At 40.5% G+C, this 14,465-nt stretch overlaps 1 protein-coding gene across 7 annotated transcripts; it reads left to right on the top strand.

Annotated features, from left to right (window-relative positions):
- Positions 1–613: 613 nt before the first annotated feature.
- arnt (aryl hydrocarbon receptor nuclear translocator) lies at positions 614–14,290 on the top strand. Of its 7 annotated transcripts, none has more exons than XM_071469256.1 (21): positions 614–988; positions 1,624–1,717; positions 1,877–1,918; positions 2,030–2,080; positions 2,275–2,322; positions 2,963–3,176; positions 4,571–4,784; positions 4,882–4,984; positions 5,086–5,151; positions 5,351–5,436; positions 5,578–5,654; positions 6,154–6,288; positions 6,380–6,454; positions 7,423–7,574; positions 7,851–7,976; positions 8,476–8,563; positions 9,929–10,125; positions 10,972–11,170; positions 11,838–12,000; positions 12,083–12,210; positions 12,307–14,290. In XM_071469256.1, exons 1-21 carry the CDS (start codon positions 952–954, stop codon positions 12,388–12,390), a joined length of 2,379 nt encoding a protein of 792 aa, XP_071325357.1. In that variant the 5' UTR covers positions 614–951; the 3' UTR covers positions 12,391–14,290. The 7 variants fall into 7 exon arrangements, with proteins under 7 accessions (XP_071325357.1, XP_071325355.1, XP_071325356.1 ...); XM_071469254.1 differs by having other exon boundaries at positions 618–988; positions 11,823–12,000; XM_071469255.1 differs by having other exon boundaries at positions 619–988; positions 7,854–7,976; positions 11,823–12,000.
- The last annotated feature ends 175 nt before the right edge of the window (positions 14,291–14,465 follow it).

Raw genomic sequence — 14,465 nt, 5'->3', positions numbered from 1 at the left:
ACTCGTGAGTATTTCCATTTCCTGTAACTTTGTACTTTTACTCGTTTACATTTCAGCAGGAAATCAATCATACTTTATCTGTATAGCACTTTTCATACAATAAAATGTAACACAAAGTGCTTTATATAGATGATGAACAATAAAAGAGCAAAAGAGCTAATCCATCAGAATAATATAACCCTAGTAGTTAAAAGCCAAATTAAATAGGTAAGTCTTAGGTTTGCTTTTAAAAGTCTCAACACTGTGCAGCCCTCAGGTCTTCAGGCAGGCTGTTCCACAAATATTGTACTCCAAGCTCCAATGCATTTATAGAATACAAGAATACAAAATACAAGGTTTTTTTTTTTAATTGAGTATTTTTACATGGAATTGTTATTAATCTTACTCAAGTTAAAGATCGCAGTACTTCTTCCCCCAGTAATGAGATATGATAACAATGACTTCTTGTGTGAAGTATGTGTTGCCAGATGTGTTTCATTCCGTATTGTCAGAAATTAAACTACCAAATAGTTACAGCCCCTGGGCTTTTGTTTAGCTTCTCGGACCTGAAGGTCTCCTCGCAGTGTCGGCGGGGCGGAGCACGACATGGGTTTCCCAACATTTCGCGTCATTTGTATCTGGCTGCTGTGAAGTCCAATAGAGAGAGGAGGAAAGAAAATACCGTAAATAGATTGTGCTCTGCTTGCGTCAAACGCCATCTTTAACCGATAGGGGCTTTAAACCGGGAGAAAACGGGAAAACGGGCATTGGAGGAGACTCGTAGTTTTTCGTGTGCGTTTCAAACCCTCAGCTCGCTCTGGAGCAGCACCAGTCGTGGCTTTTGGCATTTATAACGAAAAGTAAAGTCGTGAGAAAATCGGCGAGGCATTGGTTAGCGTCTAGCTAGCTAGCGCGGGGGAGGGGCGGGGGTTTGAGGATTTTTTTTTTTTTCGCAGCCGAAGTTGTTTGTTTATGTTATTCCACACGGACATGTCCTCTTCAAACCCAGGTAAAGTGCAATAAAAGTCACAGCGACATTTAGCCACATAGTACTATGCGACTGCTAATGGGTTTTGCATGTTTTGTCGTGCACAGCTTAGGTTGACACTTTCCTAAAGATAGCGTGACAGCATCGGCTAAGTTAGCTTTGTAGCAAAGCTAATGCCACAGCAAGGCTAGCTGGTTATTGCATAAGTGGTAGCTAGCTAACATGCTAGCCAGCTAACAGCGGCTAGAACTGTCGACATAGCTCCTTTGTGTTATTTATGCACAACAGGGTGAGAAAACAAATCTGAGTTAGCTGATTACCAAGTCGCGGTCGGCTAGCTCGGTTCATACGTGTCTGTTTTTAGACAATGTTGCTCACAAGATCAATATCTATGTGCTAAACGTAGCGCTACCATTATTAGCTCGGTGTCGTGGTTGTCTTAATTTCCTACAATCTACAATCACGATTTAAGTATATAGTAGTTCATATGTTGTTAACTTGGTGCTGTAACCAAAAGTTGTAACATAAAATCAATGTCATCTCTGATCGTTAATGCTAATTTGGCTCCCGAGCGTGGGCTCCCGTGAGTGGTTTAGTTTCCTTCTGAGATCTTGAGGCACAATAGGAAATCACCTGTCTCTCTATGTTATTAATAGAGTTACCAGACCCAAATCTGGGTATGGGGGCAAGTGGGACCCAAGCCGCTGGTGGGGCTGTTGTGCCAAAAGGGACCAACAAGAGACGAGCTGGGTAAGTGTGTGTTTTCCTGGCACATTTTGTGCTGAAATGTTAGCATCGTGTTATGAATAACTTGCTGACTGTTGTACTTTTGCTTTCGACAGTTGTGGTCAAAATTATCGTGAGAATATTTGTGTGAACCTTCTCATGTCACTCTTCTCAACATTGCAGGCCAGACTTTGATGATGATGATGAAGGAGGCAAGCTGTTCAGGTACGTTTGTGTTAGTTTGTTCTCTCATAAAGCGAGATGAGGTACGTTATCAAGTGTTTGAATTGTCTGGCCTGCTGAGATAACAAGCAGTGTTTCTCTGTTTTTCCTCAGGTGTGATGATGAAACAGGCGGATCCAACAATGACAAAGAGCGCTTTGCCAGGTAGGAGGAAGAATTGGGAGGAATAGTTGTGTGTGGGGAAATGTAGGAGAGTAGTAAAATTGATATAATGATTACTCCCATGCTGCGCTTCCTCTCCTTTCCATGTTTTTTTCTTTTCTGTAGTCTTACACTTCTTTTTATTTTTGGTTGTGATTTTTGGACCAGTTTTTTTAGTGGGTTGGTTTTATTTCCAGGTTTTTGGAAGAAGATCAGAGTTTTGCAGATAAGGAAAAACTAGCCAGGTATGGCCTGTACCACAGTGGAAGGCTCCCTCTCCTGCTTGTATCCATATCGATAGTGAATGCACTGATCAAATACTATCCTGTCCTGCTGGGAACCCAGCACATTGTCATTTTGAGAGCACAAAATTACTGGTATATTTCGCTGCTATGTGCATCTGTTTTGGTGCCTGTCCGAATGTTATGCTTCTTTGCCCGAGGCAGCTGGTTGTCTGTTTCAACCCACCACTGTGATATTTGTCACTAACCGCTGCACTGTGTGAGAGTCAGGGACTTCTTTCACTTTGGTTATCCCTTCCTCTTGAGCAACTGTCCTCTCTTTCTCTTTTCTCTCCCCACTCTCAGGACATCTGAAGGGCCTTTCTCTTTCTGCCCTCTTTTATCACACCAACTGGCCTTGAAAGACCAGGCTCTCTTGCTTTCTCACTATCATTTTGATGGATCATTGACTACACTTTATTGTTTTGTGCGTCTGTTACTTCTCTCACCTTCTCTCATTTCCATCTCTTTTTCCCGATTGGCATACTTACATTGCAACATTAACTCTAAACTCTACCCCATGTTGTCCACCTACCTGTTACACCCATCTTGATCCTTCCTATCCTCTCCACCTCTGCCTCCCTCCCTTGTTTCCTCACTGTAGGGAGAACCACAGTGAGATTGAGAGGCGGAGGCGGAACAAGATGACCGCCTACATCACAGAATTATCAGACATGGTGCCCACCTGCAGTGCTCTAGCACGGAAACCAGACAAACTAACCATCCTACGAATGGCTGTGTCCCATATGAAGTCTCTGAGGGGAAGTGGCAATACCAATGCAGATGGGTCGTACAAACCTTCGTTTCTCACTGACCAGGTATGAGCAATCCAATTGCTTTCCCACATACCTGTAACCTTGAACTTTTCTAGACTAGTAATATCCAACTTTTGGAGAATTCACGAGCAAGTTGGCATGTTGACGAGATTTCTATAATTTCTCCTGTGCGCTGTGCACAGGCACCACCCTTCTTCTAACCCAAACAAGAGTATTTCCAGTATGTGTGAACAAGTCTTATAAAGACAATCTCTGGGTGTGTGCTGCATATGTGAAAGCCATTCTGGACAATGTCAAGAGAACCAGGTCTCGACATTGTCCAGAGTTCATAGCTGAACAGCTCCAGGGAGAAAAATGTAGAAATTGACAGGTGGTCAGATGCGAGTAGGTAAAAATTTCTGACAAGACAGTACTATTCAGTGAAGAAGTAGATTAAGTAATTTAGAATACAGGTTTCACAGTCACAGTGTTGTTCACACTATACCTCTCCAAGCTCAGTGGAAATGCAGGGAAGGAGGAGTGAAAGTGGTCGTAGTTTTTTTTGCATGGTAGCTGAAGGTCAGTCACGATTTTCACTGACTGCCTTGCTGTAACTGGTGTAATCACAATTTGTAATGTCTAAACAGATGTAAATTTTTATTTTACAATACTTAAACCTTCCTAAACCTATTGTGGAGACAGTGAATCAGGGTTCCAACGTGTCATGGAAAACGGTTGACCAGTTTTACAGTCATGGAATACACATGAAAAATGAGAGAAAAAGTAAAATATCCTGCAAAATATTGTGTTGTCCTGGAGAATTATTTCAACATTCTCCTATTTTGGGGCAAAGGTATGTTCGGGATCAATGTTCAAATGGTAGGCTAGTGTGTTTTGAATAGGCTGCCCTCGGTTTTATTTGGCAATGCTGTAAACGCATGCCAAGGTCACATCACATGTTTGAAATGTGTGTTTGACAGAGAGTTGGATAATAATAATTGGGAAGCCAGGGTTATTAAAATGAATGGGAGTCCAACTGTTAGTCAAACTAAAGGCTAAATACTTGGCACTTTGCTTTGTTAGTGTAACCAAATGCTGTGTTGTTCAGGAAAAGCAGACCATAATATGACATAACATTAAATGTTTAACTTTTGTGGCGGTTGCTCACAGTGGGTGTGATTAACCTTGTTAACGACTTCACTTCCTGTTGCTAGTGAAGGGGATGCAATGTGATTAAACTGATAACACCTAGCAGCAGTAGATAAACGCAGCAAATTCAACTTTGTGGACCACAGTGCTGATAGTAGTGACAGACCAAAATGCAAAGCGAATCGTGTCTTCTGAATTTGGAGGAAAAAAAGCTATAATATACACACTTCCACGCCACACATTTTGCTCTATGAGTCACTGATCTCATCCTCAGTGCTTAGCCTGCCTTTGATGCTTTCTGTCTGTAGGAACTGAAGCACCTCATCCTGGAAGCAGCTGACGGCTTCCTCTTCGTGGTGTCATGTGAGACCGGTCGCATTGTTTATGTCTCAGACTCCCTGACACCTGTCCTTAACCACTCACAGTCTGAATGGCTCGGCTCTTCCCTTTATGATCAGCTCCACCCAGATGACACAGAAAAGCTCAGGGAGCAGCTCTCTACTGCAGAGAATAACAACACAGGTATAAAGCATACACTGATACATTCAAACAGTAGTAGTCACTTGCACCTCAGTACACCCATGAGTGACTCAGTTCACTCTCTTGTTTACCTTCAAAGGGAGGATGTTGGACTTGAAGACAGGAACAGTGAAAAAGGAAAGCCAGCAATCATCAGCCAGAATGAGTATGGGAGCCCGTCGATCTTTCATCTGCAGAATGAGGTGTGACTCATCCTGGAATTAATTATGCGGTTTATTATTTATATTGGTATTTGTGCCAGGATACGTAAATTGTTTATGTGTTGGCCTGTTTGTGTTTAAAGGTGTGGCTCATGTCCAGTGGAACCTTTGTCAATGAACAGACTGAACTTCCTTAGGAACAGAAACAGGTGACAGTTTGTCTTTTGAATTTTTTTTTTTTTTTTTTTGATAGGTGAGGATTACAGCATATTAGCATACCTGGAGCAGCTCGGTAGCAATAAGATGCACATAAGCATGATTTTACTACTGCCGTGATAATAGGACTGATTGAATTTTTTTTTTTTTTTTTTTTTTAAATCTATTTTACAATTTTTCCCTTGACCTCAGGAATGGTTTGGGTGCACCTAAGGAGGGGGAGCCCCAGTATGTAGTGGTCCACTGTACAGGATACATCAAGTCTTGGCCCCCTGCAGGTAAAACCAATAATTTTGCCGGGATTGGCAAATATAGCCAGTCATAGTTAGATTTGCTTCATAATATGGCCAAGCACTGTAAAGGATGAGTTGCACTGTGGCCCATGTTAACAGTTTTTGCATGTTGTGTGTGTTTTTTAGGGGTATCATTAACAGATGATGAAGCAGACAACACTCAGGGGAGTCGCTACTGTCTAGTTGCTATTGGGAGATTACAGGTATAATGGATGCCACTTATGCAGAAATGTGTATATGTGTATTTTGTACTCAAGCAAGTTACAATGACAAAATCATTTGTGACTACACACGAATGTTCTGCATTGAGTTGTATGTAGTTGATACAAAGGAGATTGAAGCTCTTCAGTTGTGGCAATGTAACCTCTTTTGGTACTGGTCTTAAACCTTCCCTACAAATCTCTGACCCTCACATCAGCAATTCAAGAATAAAATTGCTGGTGGGAGAAGAATATCCACACCTACCACAATGCAGTATTTTACGGTCACAATCTACAGTCTTATCTGAAGTGGATTTCAACTGACGTTTGCACTGTTACATTGTATTTTGAAATATTCTTTTGTCCTGTTACCGGAGTTGCAAAACATTGGTAATATTTGTAAATTTTAAATCACGATTCAGAACTAGAAACATGTGTTTTGTCCATAAATATGATTCATGCACAGTGTGATTGTAAAGAATCTAACTTTTTTCTTCTTCAGGTGACTTGTTGCCCAAGTGACACAGACATAAACAGCATCAGTGTTCCAGTAGAGTTCATCTCACGCCATAATTGCCAGGGCATGTTCACCTTTGTAGACCACCGCTGCATGGCCACTGTCGGCTACCAGCCGCAGGTAAGCATCGCAGCTGGTCGAAATGTCACATCCAGATGTCGTTCATGTCTTCTGGGATAGTGGTGGTTGTATTATCTGCTGTTTGTTGCAGGATTTACTGGGAAAGAATATCCTCGAGTTCGCCCACCCTGAAGACCAGGGCTTACTGAGAGACAGCTTCCAACAGGTAGGACAGTTTCAGTGTATACAGCTTTTTGGAGACTAATTTTTATTTCTGTTTATATCTTGTGTTTGTACTACCTCATCAGCAGGTTCACACGCAAGAGTACTGTAATATTGTCAGACTCAAGATGGACATTTTAAAAAGACATAAAAACCAATGCAGCTGAACAGTTGTGACCTTTTTTATTGCAATAATTCTCGTTCCTTGTCAAAAGCTGGCACCTACATTACCCACAATACAACTCAACACAATTCACTCGACTGTACAGATTTGGGTGTGTTATGTCTAGGGGTGTAACGATTCTGAAACTTTGACTGAAACTGTGATACAAATGTAGAGATCCTGTATGATCACCTCTTTCCTCCACATTCAAAATTTCAAAGTTGTTGTCTCATTATCTTCAGCTCCAACTACTGCTGATTTGAGACATCACTTGAGGAAATGGGTCTTGCTGTGACATTGGTGCAGCAGAATGAAAGAAAGACAAAAATGAAATGCACGTAGTGACCTTCTGTTTCCAGTAAAATATGAAGTAAAGTCAAACCAAAACTAAAACTGATACTAAGTAGCTGCTACGATGTTTTCCAGAGAATTTTGTTCTGTTTGTGGCGGTAATTGACTGGGGTGGTGGGGGACATTTTAGATTCATTATTAGATAATACTGTTTTCAGTGCTCCACTGAAAACAGTATAATAATAATTGCAGTATAATTATATAAGTATAATTGCAAAGTACTTAGTGATGAATTAATAACTTAACAACATATAGAGCCCCATTGTCTGCATTTTTGAGGCTTGATTACCTGTTGTGATTGGCCAGTGAGCCCAGTCCCTGCATAGTCATGCACCATGCTCTGCCCACGTGTTGTTCAGTTACATGTGTAACCTGGTTTCTTCTGTGTAAACCTGCTGTTCACTGATAATGCAAAGAAAGCAGTATGAGTATTTGACATGTTGGACTTGTGTCCTCAGGTGGTGAAGCTGAAGGGCCAGGTTTTGTCAGTGATGTTTCGGTTCCGCTCCAAATCGAGAGAATGGATCTGGATGAGAACCAGCTCCTTCACCTTCCAGAACCCGTTTTCAGAGGAGATTGAGTATATCATCTGTACCAATGTCAATGTCAAGTGAGTCACACTTTGTAGACTGACTTTTTTCTTTTTTTTTTTAACCAATACCCGTGATTATGTAATATTATTACACAATCAAATACAGCACATAATGAAACCATTGACGTGGTGAAATGTAACTGTTGGGAAAGATCCCTCTGTGTGAATGCTTACCTATCACCCCCCAATCCCCTGTTCCTCTTAAACCGTTACCACAACCCCTTTGAATAAACAACACACTGATCACTCTCTCCCTACACCTCTCCTCTGCACCCGTCTCACATTGTGGGGCAGTAGAAACTCGACTCAGGACCCCCTCACTCCCATCTCCTCCCCAGGGGGTTTGCTGCCCCCTTCTCTGGGTCAGAGCAGCCCAAGCGGCCCACCTGTAGTTCTCAGCCCGGGGCAGGTGGCCACCAGGTGAGACCAGCCCTGACCTGACTGTTGTCCCACTGCATGGGAGAACCAGGGCTGCTTCTTCATGGGAGACTACTGCTGTTTCTAGCAAGCTATAGTCCTTCTGGTTATTTTATCATTTCCCACCCTGAGTGATTCCTCTCTCCATTTTATTTATCTCTGTTACCCTGTAGCGTTGGAAAAATAGAGCTTTGGTGTAATAAGAAGCATGTCCTATAGTTGTTTTCATATAATGAGTAGTAAAGAGATCAACTTTTAACAGGTGGTGGAGCATGTTAAGTTTCTATTTAAATAACAGGCCTTTCTCTGCTGAAGCTTGTCACTCTCTTCCTCTTCTGTCCTCCTTTTTCTTTTGTTGCCATGGTGACCAGTGGTGGGTTGAGTGCTATTTTGCCAGCAGGTGTTTGGGATCTCTCACTCAACAGTGGAGGGCATGGAAATGAAAATGAGGCTATTTTAAACCAACTTCAAATCAACTCTCTTCTTCTCACTCCATTTCCAGGCAGTTTCAACAGCAGCAGCAGGCTGAGCTGGAGGGAGGTGGAGCCAGAGATGGACTGTACGAGGCAGGACCACTCACCCTCTCTCAGGTTAGGCCACGCATGTGTGTAGGCACATAAATTTACATGTCCCGAAAAACTGGATTCATAAAACTGGTCACATTTTTCCTCATGTGAGGAAGAGACAAAGTATCACCACAGACAGAACAACACTGTACTTCCCCATTGGAAGTAAAACACAGTAATGAATCTATTAAATATCAGGTTCACAATAGTCAGAGTAAAACACTTACAGTAACCCGACAGTTACCTAGAATTTTGTATTGGCAACACATTAGCCTCAAACAGCTAGTATGACTAGATTACTAACAGAAAAAAAGAAAAGAAATATGTCAAATTTCAACAGTCACAAAAGAAGCTATGAGAAAAGGGGCACCCACAGATAATAGTCCAACATGGGTATTTTTGTGGAGTAGATCAAAGATGTGCATCAATATATTTGCTTTTTCACAGATCACAGTGACACATTTTCTGACAATCTCTTTTGGACAGCTTTCCTAATGTTGTACTTGGTTGCACATATGAAGTGACTGATTAGTGATTAGTGATTAGTGAGAGGTCTACAGAGAGAAGTTCAAACCCTGGCAAATTGTAAAGCTGTCAAAGACAAAACTGAGCTTTTAGATTACATGAATGTAATTTTCTTCATGAGGGCTGCAACATCCAAATAATGATTTTGAATAAATTTAATGAATTTTATTTTCAATGAATCACCCCTTCATTTTCTCAGTTAGTGGTTTGGTTTATGTAATGTATATACATATAAAGTCAAAGTCTTGTTTTGTGCCACCAACAGTCCAAAACCAAAAGACATCCAGTTTACTATTATAGCAATCAAAAAATTCAGCAAATATTCACAGTTCAGAATCTTAAAGAAATGGCTTTTTAATCAACTGTCTAAACAATGCAAATTAATTTTATGTTGATCAGTTAGTCAGCTATTGTTTTAGCTCTAGACATAATAATAATAATGATAATAATTGTTGTTATTGGTGATTTGTTGCTTTTGTTTTTCATGTTTTTGCACTTTTTCAGTGTGCATCTTGTGTTAAAGAGTCTGACAGTTGTGTCCCCTCTTACTAAGATTGTAATCTCCTCCACAACTAACCATCTGTGAATGTCATTAAATATATTAAATAAGCATTAAATATCGTTGTATATTCTATATAGGCATTTGATTATGGTGCAATATTTGACATCACTTTGACAGTCTTGGTAAACACTATGGTAAAAGCAAATTCAAGTGAACTGGAGTATTCAGGATTTTTTTTTTTTCCCCAGCACATCAGCTTTTAAGTTGAAATGATAAATGGTCACATTTAATTTAGGTCAATTCCTCACCACTTTAACACTTTCAGAGTGTGATTGCTGACTGATAATTTTGGTGGTCCTCAGATGCCGGTCCAGCCAGTGCAGCCTGTCACAGCTGCAGGGCCAGACCACAGCAAAACCCTTGAGAAGCCAGAGCTGTATTCCTCCCTTTTTCAAGGCCCAGATCAGACCAAGGGCATGCCCTCCACCTCCACTCCCTCCACACAGATTTACCCTCCAGCCAACAACTTCACTGCAAATCGATCCAATGATGCTTACAGGTAGGAAGTCTTGTGTACACATGTCTGTGCATGTGTTTACATGGACACCAGATCTTAAACCTCAAGGCACAACTTCATTCAGTGACTTTAAGTAAACACCTTCATCTTACTGCCTTAATGTGAGGTTTACTCAGTCGTCACATTGTTTTTTGTCATATGGAAGCACATACAGGTTTATGGTAGATCTCTCAGACAATGAATGTCAATTACCAGATACAGTATCTCCATTGTATTAACTCTCATATAAACAACATGACACAGTGTAGAGACAAGTGTTTGTTGGTCCCTGTAGTTTATCCTGTTGTTTTCAGATGTGACTTAATTAGATTATGTTGCTGCCTTGGGATAACAAATTGGGATATGAAGATAATGAGGTCATCTTGTACTGTAAGAATATGAACAGCCACAGTTCTGGCTGCAGTGGGGACTAATAAATTCATGTGTTTATGTAATGTGTCATATCTGAAGTTTTTGCCAGTCAGATCACAGCTAATGGGAACTGTTTCTGTATGATATTGGCTGATACTCTTCTCCCAGTTGTGATCTGCCACAGTTTATAGTTCACATGAAGGGTATAGGAGAACAAAGACTTCCCACATTTGCTTTAAGTGGATGCAGATGCTGCCTTTATTATGGTTCCTTCAGAATGTATTCCTGAAAGCATTTACAGTATGTTTCAAGTAGCTTTTACACTGTTTTGAAATACAGTTTGCTTGCAATCACAGTGTCCTTTCGCAAAAGAAGTGTTTTCCTTGTTTATTTCAACAGGGTTCCTAACATGTTGGATAATGGGATCAGTTTAAATTTTATTTTCAGATCACTCACTCTCTTCACTCTTCTCTTCAGGCCAGTCAATATGACTCCGCAGATGGCACAGCCAACCCACTCAGCAGGACAGATGCTGGCTCAGATGTCTCGTCAGAATGGAGCACCACAGTCGGTTACCCCCTCCAGCACTGGCAGCCCCCTCCATGGACCAGCAGGAGGATGGCCTGCAGCTGGAGCTGCAGCTGGAGCTGGAGCTAGACAACAATTTAATAACCAGGTAAGCCAGGTACAGGGGTCATGGTTCGAATTTGCTCATCTTCATTGGCATTTTAAGCAAATTTTTATTCACAAAGGAAAGATACTTGATATAATGACACGTTTATGTGTCTCTTGGCCTTTTCTGATCATCATATGAGCAACCATAATCAGATTTTATGCTGCATCGGACATCAGCGGTGTCCAAACAGCAGGGCACAGTGAAAGGAGTTGATTACCTTGCTGAAAGGTTGGAGGTGTGCAGCCTGTCACCTGCAGCTCTTCAACTAACACCTCACTGCTGCTGCTCCTTCTTGTTCCATTACTCCGGACTTATTGATGAATGTAGTTGTAAATGCTAAGCTCGCTGACACATTGTATTTAGTATGACTACTTCATAATAAAAGTCAACTCATGTTTTGCCAGTTACATGCTTTTATTGTGAAGCTGCATTAGTAGGAAATATTTGTTTTGCATTACCAGCAACTTGTTTTTTTATTCCCACATACACCCAGCTCGCAATACTGCAAACGTGTGTGTGTGTGTGTGTAACAATACTTTTATCAGTGCACCAGTCACTATTGTGTTACCTCATTCAGTAGTGATAGGTGACTTAATAGACATGTATATAACTTCTAGTCAATAAATGCAGTCACTCTTTCAACTCTAACCAGCAAGTGGCTCCTCAGGCCCCAAAGACCATGTCTCCACCGTTTGCTCCCATGGGAGGATTTGGAGGTGGCTCCACCAACTCTTTTGGACAGATGCCTACAGGTGCTGCTCCCACTCCCACCAGCGGTGCAAACTACCCGCAAATTAATGCTCGTGCCAGCCTCAACACCAATGGTTATGGTAGGTTGCGTGCCATTTGTTTGAATCCATGTTTCTGTGTTTATACTGGGGCATCCTCTCAGCCCTCTCTTTTCTATCCCAGATGGCTCTCAGTCGGGGGCACAGTTCCCCTCTCGAGCGGCCGAGGCAGTGTGGCCCCAGTGGCAAGGCCAGCAGAGTAATGCAGAGCAGCATCCTCATGCTCAGGGCAACCAGCAAGACATGTTTCCTGTGAGTGATACAAACTTAACCTCTCAAGCATTTGCTTAACTCTCCCTTTTTCTGTCACTTAAAATACATTTCTTTGTCTCTCTTCTTCTGATAAAGGATGTGCTGTCTATGCTGGACCAGCCTGCCAACTTCAACAGCGATGACTTTGAAATTCCCATGTACCCTTCATTTAACGAGTGACCTGGTCAACACTGCTCAGCTGGTTTGCCCCCTAGTCTTCTTGACTGTTTTTGCCCTGACGCTTTCTTATGTTTCGCTCTTCTGCTCCTGTTGTCTTCCTGCTCCTGAGAGTAGCACTCTTCCCTTGCTTTGCATGGCTTGAACTGCACTGCCACAAGCCAGTTAAGATGGAGGGATATATCTGACAGTAGATATATAGGAAAGGAAAATCAAGGATTTGCTACTGACTAAAAGATCATTATTTTAACAATATTCCAGACATTGTAAGAGAAATCTCTAGCTAGCACTGCCCAAAGCTCGACAACCTATGTTGTAGATATGTGAGATATATACATATATATAAATATATAAAGGCGCACAATCACACAACCACACTTGACTAGACTGCACAAAAACACTCTTACATTCTGGTAAAAATACATAGGAGATAGACACACACAAACAAAGGCCTTTTATTCTAATATATTCCTGGTTTTTCTCAGGCATTAATGAAGAGTGTATTTTGCTGTTTTACCCTTTAGCATGTAGACTAATCACACCAATCATTGATTTAAACTCTCAGGAAATTGCAGGGATATACAGCTTTGATGATTTAAAGAAAAATCTCAGCTGTTGCACGCAAACCACCAATGTCTGTGCTAACTTCACTCACAGTTTTAAATCCACAGCATGTCTCTGCATGTCAGCACTGCTTTCATGGAGCGCTTCTACATTGTGTAGATTTATACTGAGTACAGTTTTCTATGTACATTGTTGGCTTCACCTATAAATTTTAATTATTTTTGTTTTTCCTCTTAAGGAACAGTTATGGTTTTTTCTTCATGGAATTATGTACATTAGCAACACAGACACACAGTGTTACAATGGCTACATACTGTTTGTCTAGGTGCCCCTTGGAAATGTAAACAATCTATTTTTCTTTGTCTACATATACATATATACAGTATGCATGTGTGTATGTATGTTAAATGGATGCGTACAGTATCATTATTAACTTTAACACAGTCATAGGGTTTCCGACTTGCTTGATTTACTTCTTTCTGTCATCCTGGATTAGCCTGTACCAAGTATGGGCTTTTTGTACTCCTTTTGTAAAAGAAATTTTAAAAAAATCACACAGCAATAATTAACGAGCAGGAATTGTGTACTTTTAAAGCCATTCTTTATTGTTATAAATGTTTTTCTTGCTTAATGTTATTTTGAATTGGAGAGCTGTGTAATGTTTGATTTAACTGAAATGTTTCCCTAGTATTTTATTGTTATTCCGAAACTTTTAATAATCACTTAAGTTCTCTGTTGCCCTTTTCTGATCTGTATGTTATTAACGGTTTGATCAGGGTATTCAGGATTAAAATGGAATAAACAGAGCTAAAAGCAAGATGATGTACAAGTAAGAATGTCCCAGAAGATTTTTTCAGTGTTTTGTCCTGTTGTTTGTGACAAACATTGGGATTAGGACTGAATGGCCAACAAGATTCAATCACTTACAATCACTTTTACGTTAGTTTGTATTTTAGGAGAATGTTGTTGAATGAAAGATATTGCTTCTAAAAAAATATTTAAGTTTCATACGTGTGGTATTAGTTTAAATTTGACCCTTTTTTATTACAGTTTTCCATTGTTTGAGTGAAACACTCACACACTCATGACAAATTATGTAACTCTATGTAAACCCATGTTGATAATTGTCCAGTTTTCATCTTCAAAAGGATGTTGGTGACTGTGTTGTCTTTGTTATTGTTGAAAACCTTTTTGGTTGCTCTGTATCCAGGTTTTTTTCCAATGATGTGAACTTTTATCACTCATAGAAACACAAATATATAAATATACTGTATATGTATATGAAATGTTAATTGAGAGAATGTTTGGTTTTTGTATTAAATTGTTATATTGTCAAAAATCAAGGTGTTGGTCTATAATTTGTACTGCTCAGACTTCTTTTGGGGTATAGTAGGTCATAGCAGAGTTAGTCAGTCCACAGTATCAATTAATCCTTGATCACAAAGTGATGTGTTGTTCATGATAGGTACTTACCAGTGCACAGTCATGGCGGTTTTCAGTCACATCCATGCATG

The sequence above is a fragment of the Trachinotus anak genome, unplaced genomic scaffold (genome assembly GCF_046630095.1).
Source record: "Trachinotus anak isolate AG129_WGS33_773 ecotype Australia unplaced genomic scaffold, CSIRO_AGI_Tana_v1 ptg000032l, whole genome shotgun sequence".
NCBI classification, from domain to species: Eukaryota; Metazoa; Chordata; class Actinopteri; order Carangiformes; family Carangidae; genus Trachinotus; species Trachinotus anak.
Note: the sequence above shows the minus strand (reverse complement) of the source record. Positions and strands in the feature narration are given on the sequence as shown.

What these genes read in the sequence shown, in the direction of transcription:
- arnt (XM_071469254.1), top strand. Translation starts at nt 952, where the DNA reads ATGTTATTCCACACGGACATGTCCTCTTCAAACCCAG. An exon ending in GATAAGGAAAAACTAGCCAG is followed by an intron (nt 2,323 to 2,962) that starts GTATGGCCTGTA and finishes TCCTCACTGTAG; the next exon opens with GGAGAACCACAGTGAGATTG. An exon ending in CCGGGGCAGGTGGCCACCAG is followed by an intron (nt 7,977 to 8,475) that starts GTGAGACCAGCC and finishes CTCCATTTCCAG; the next exon opens with GCAGTTTCAACAGCAGCAGC.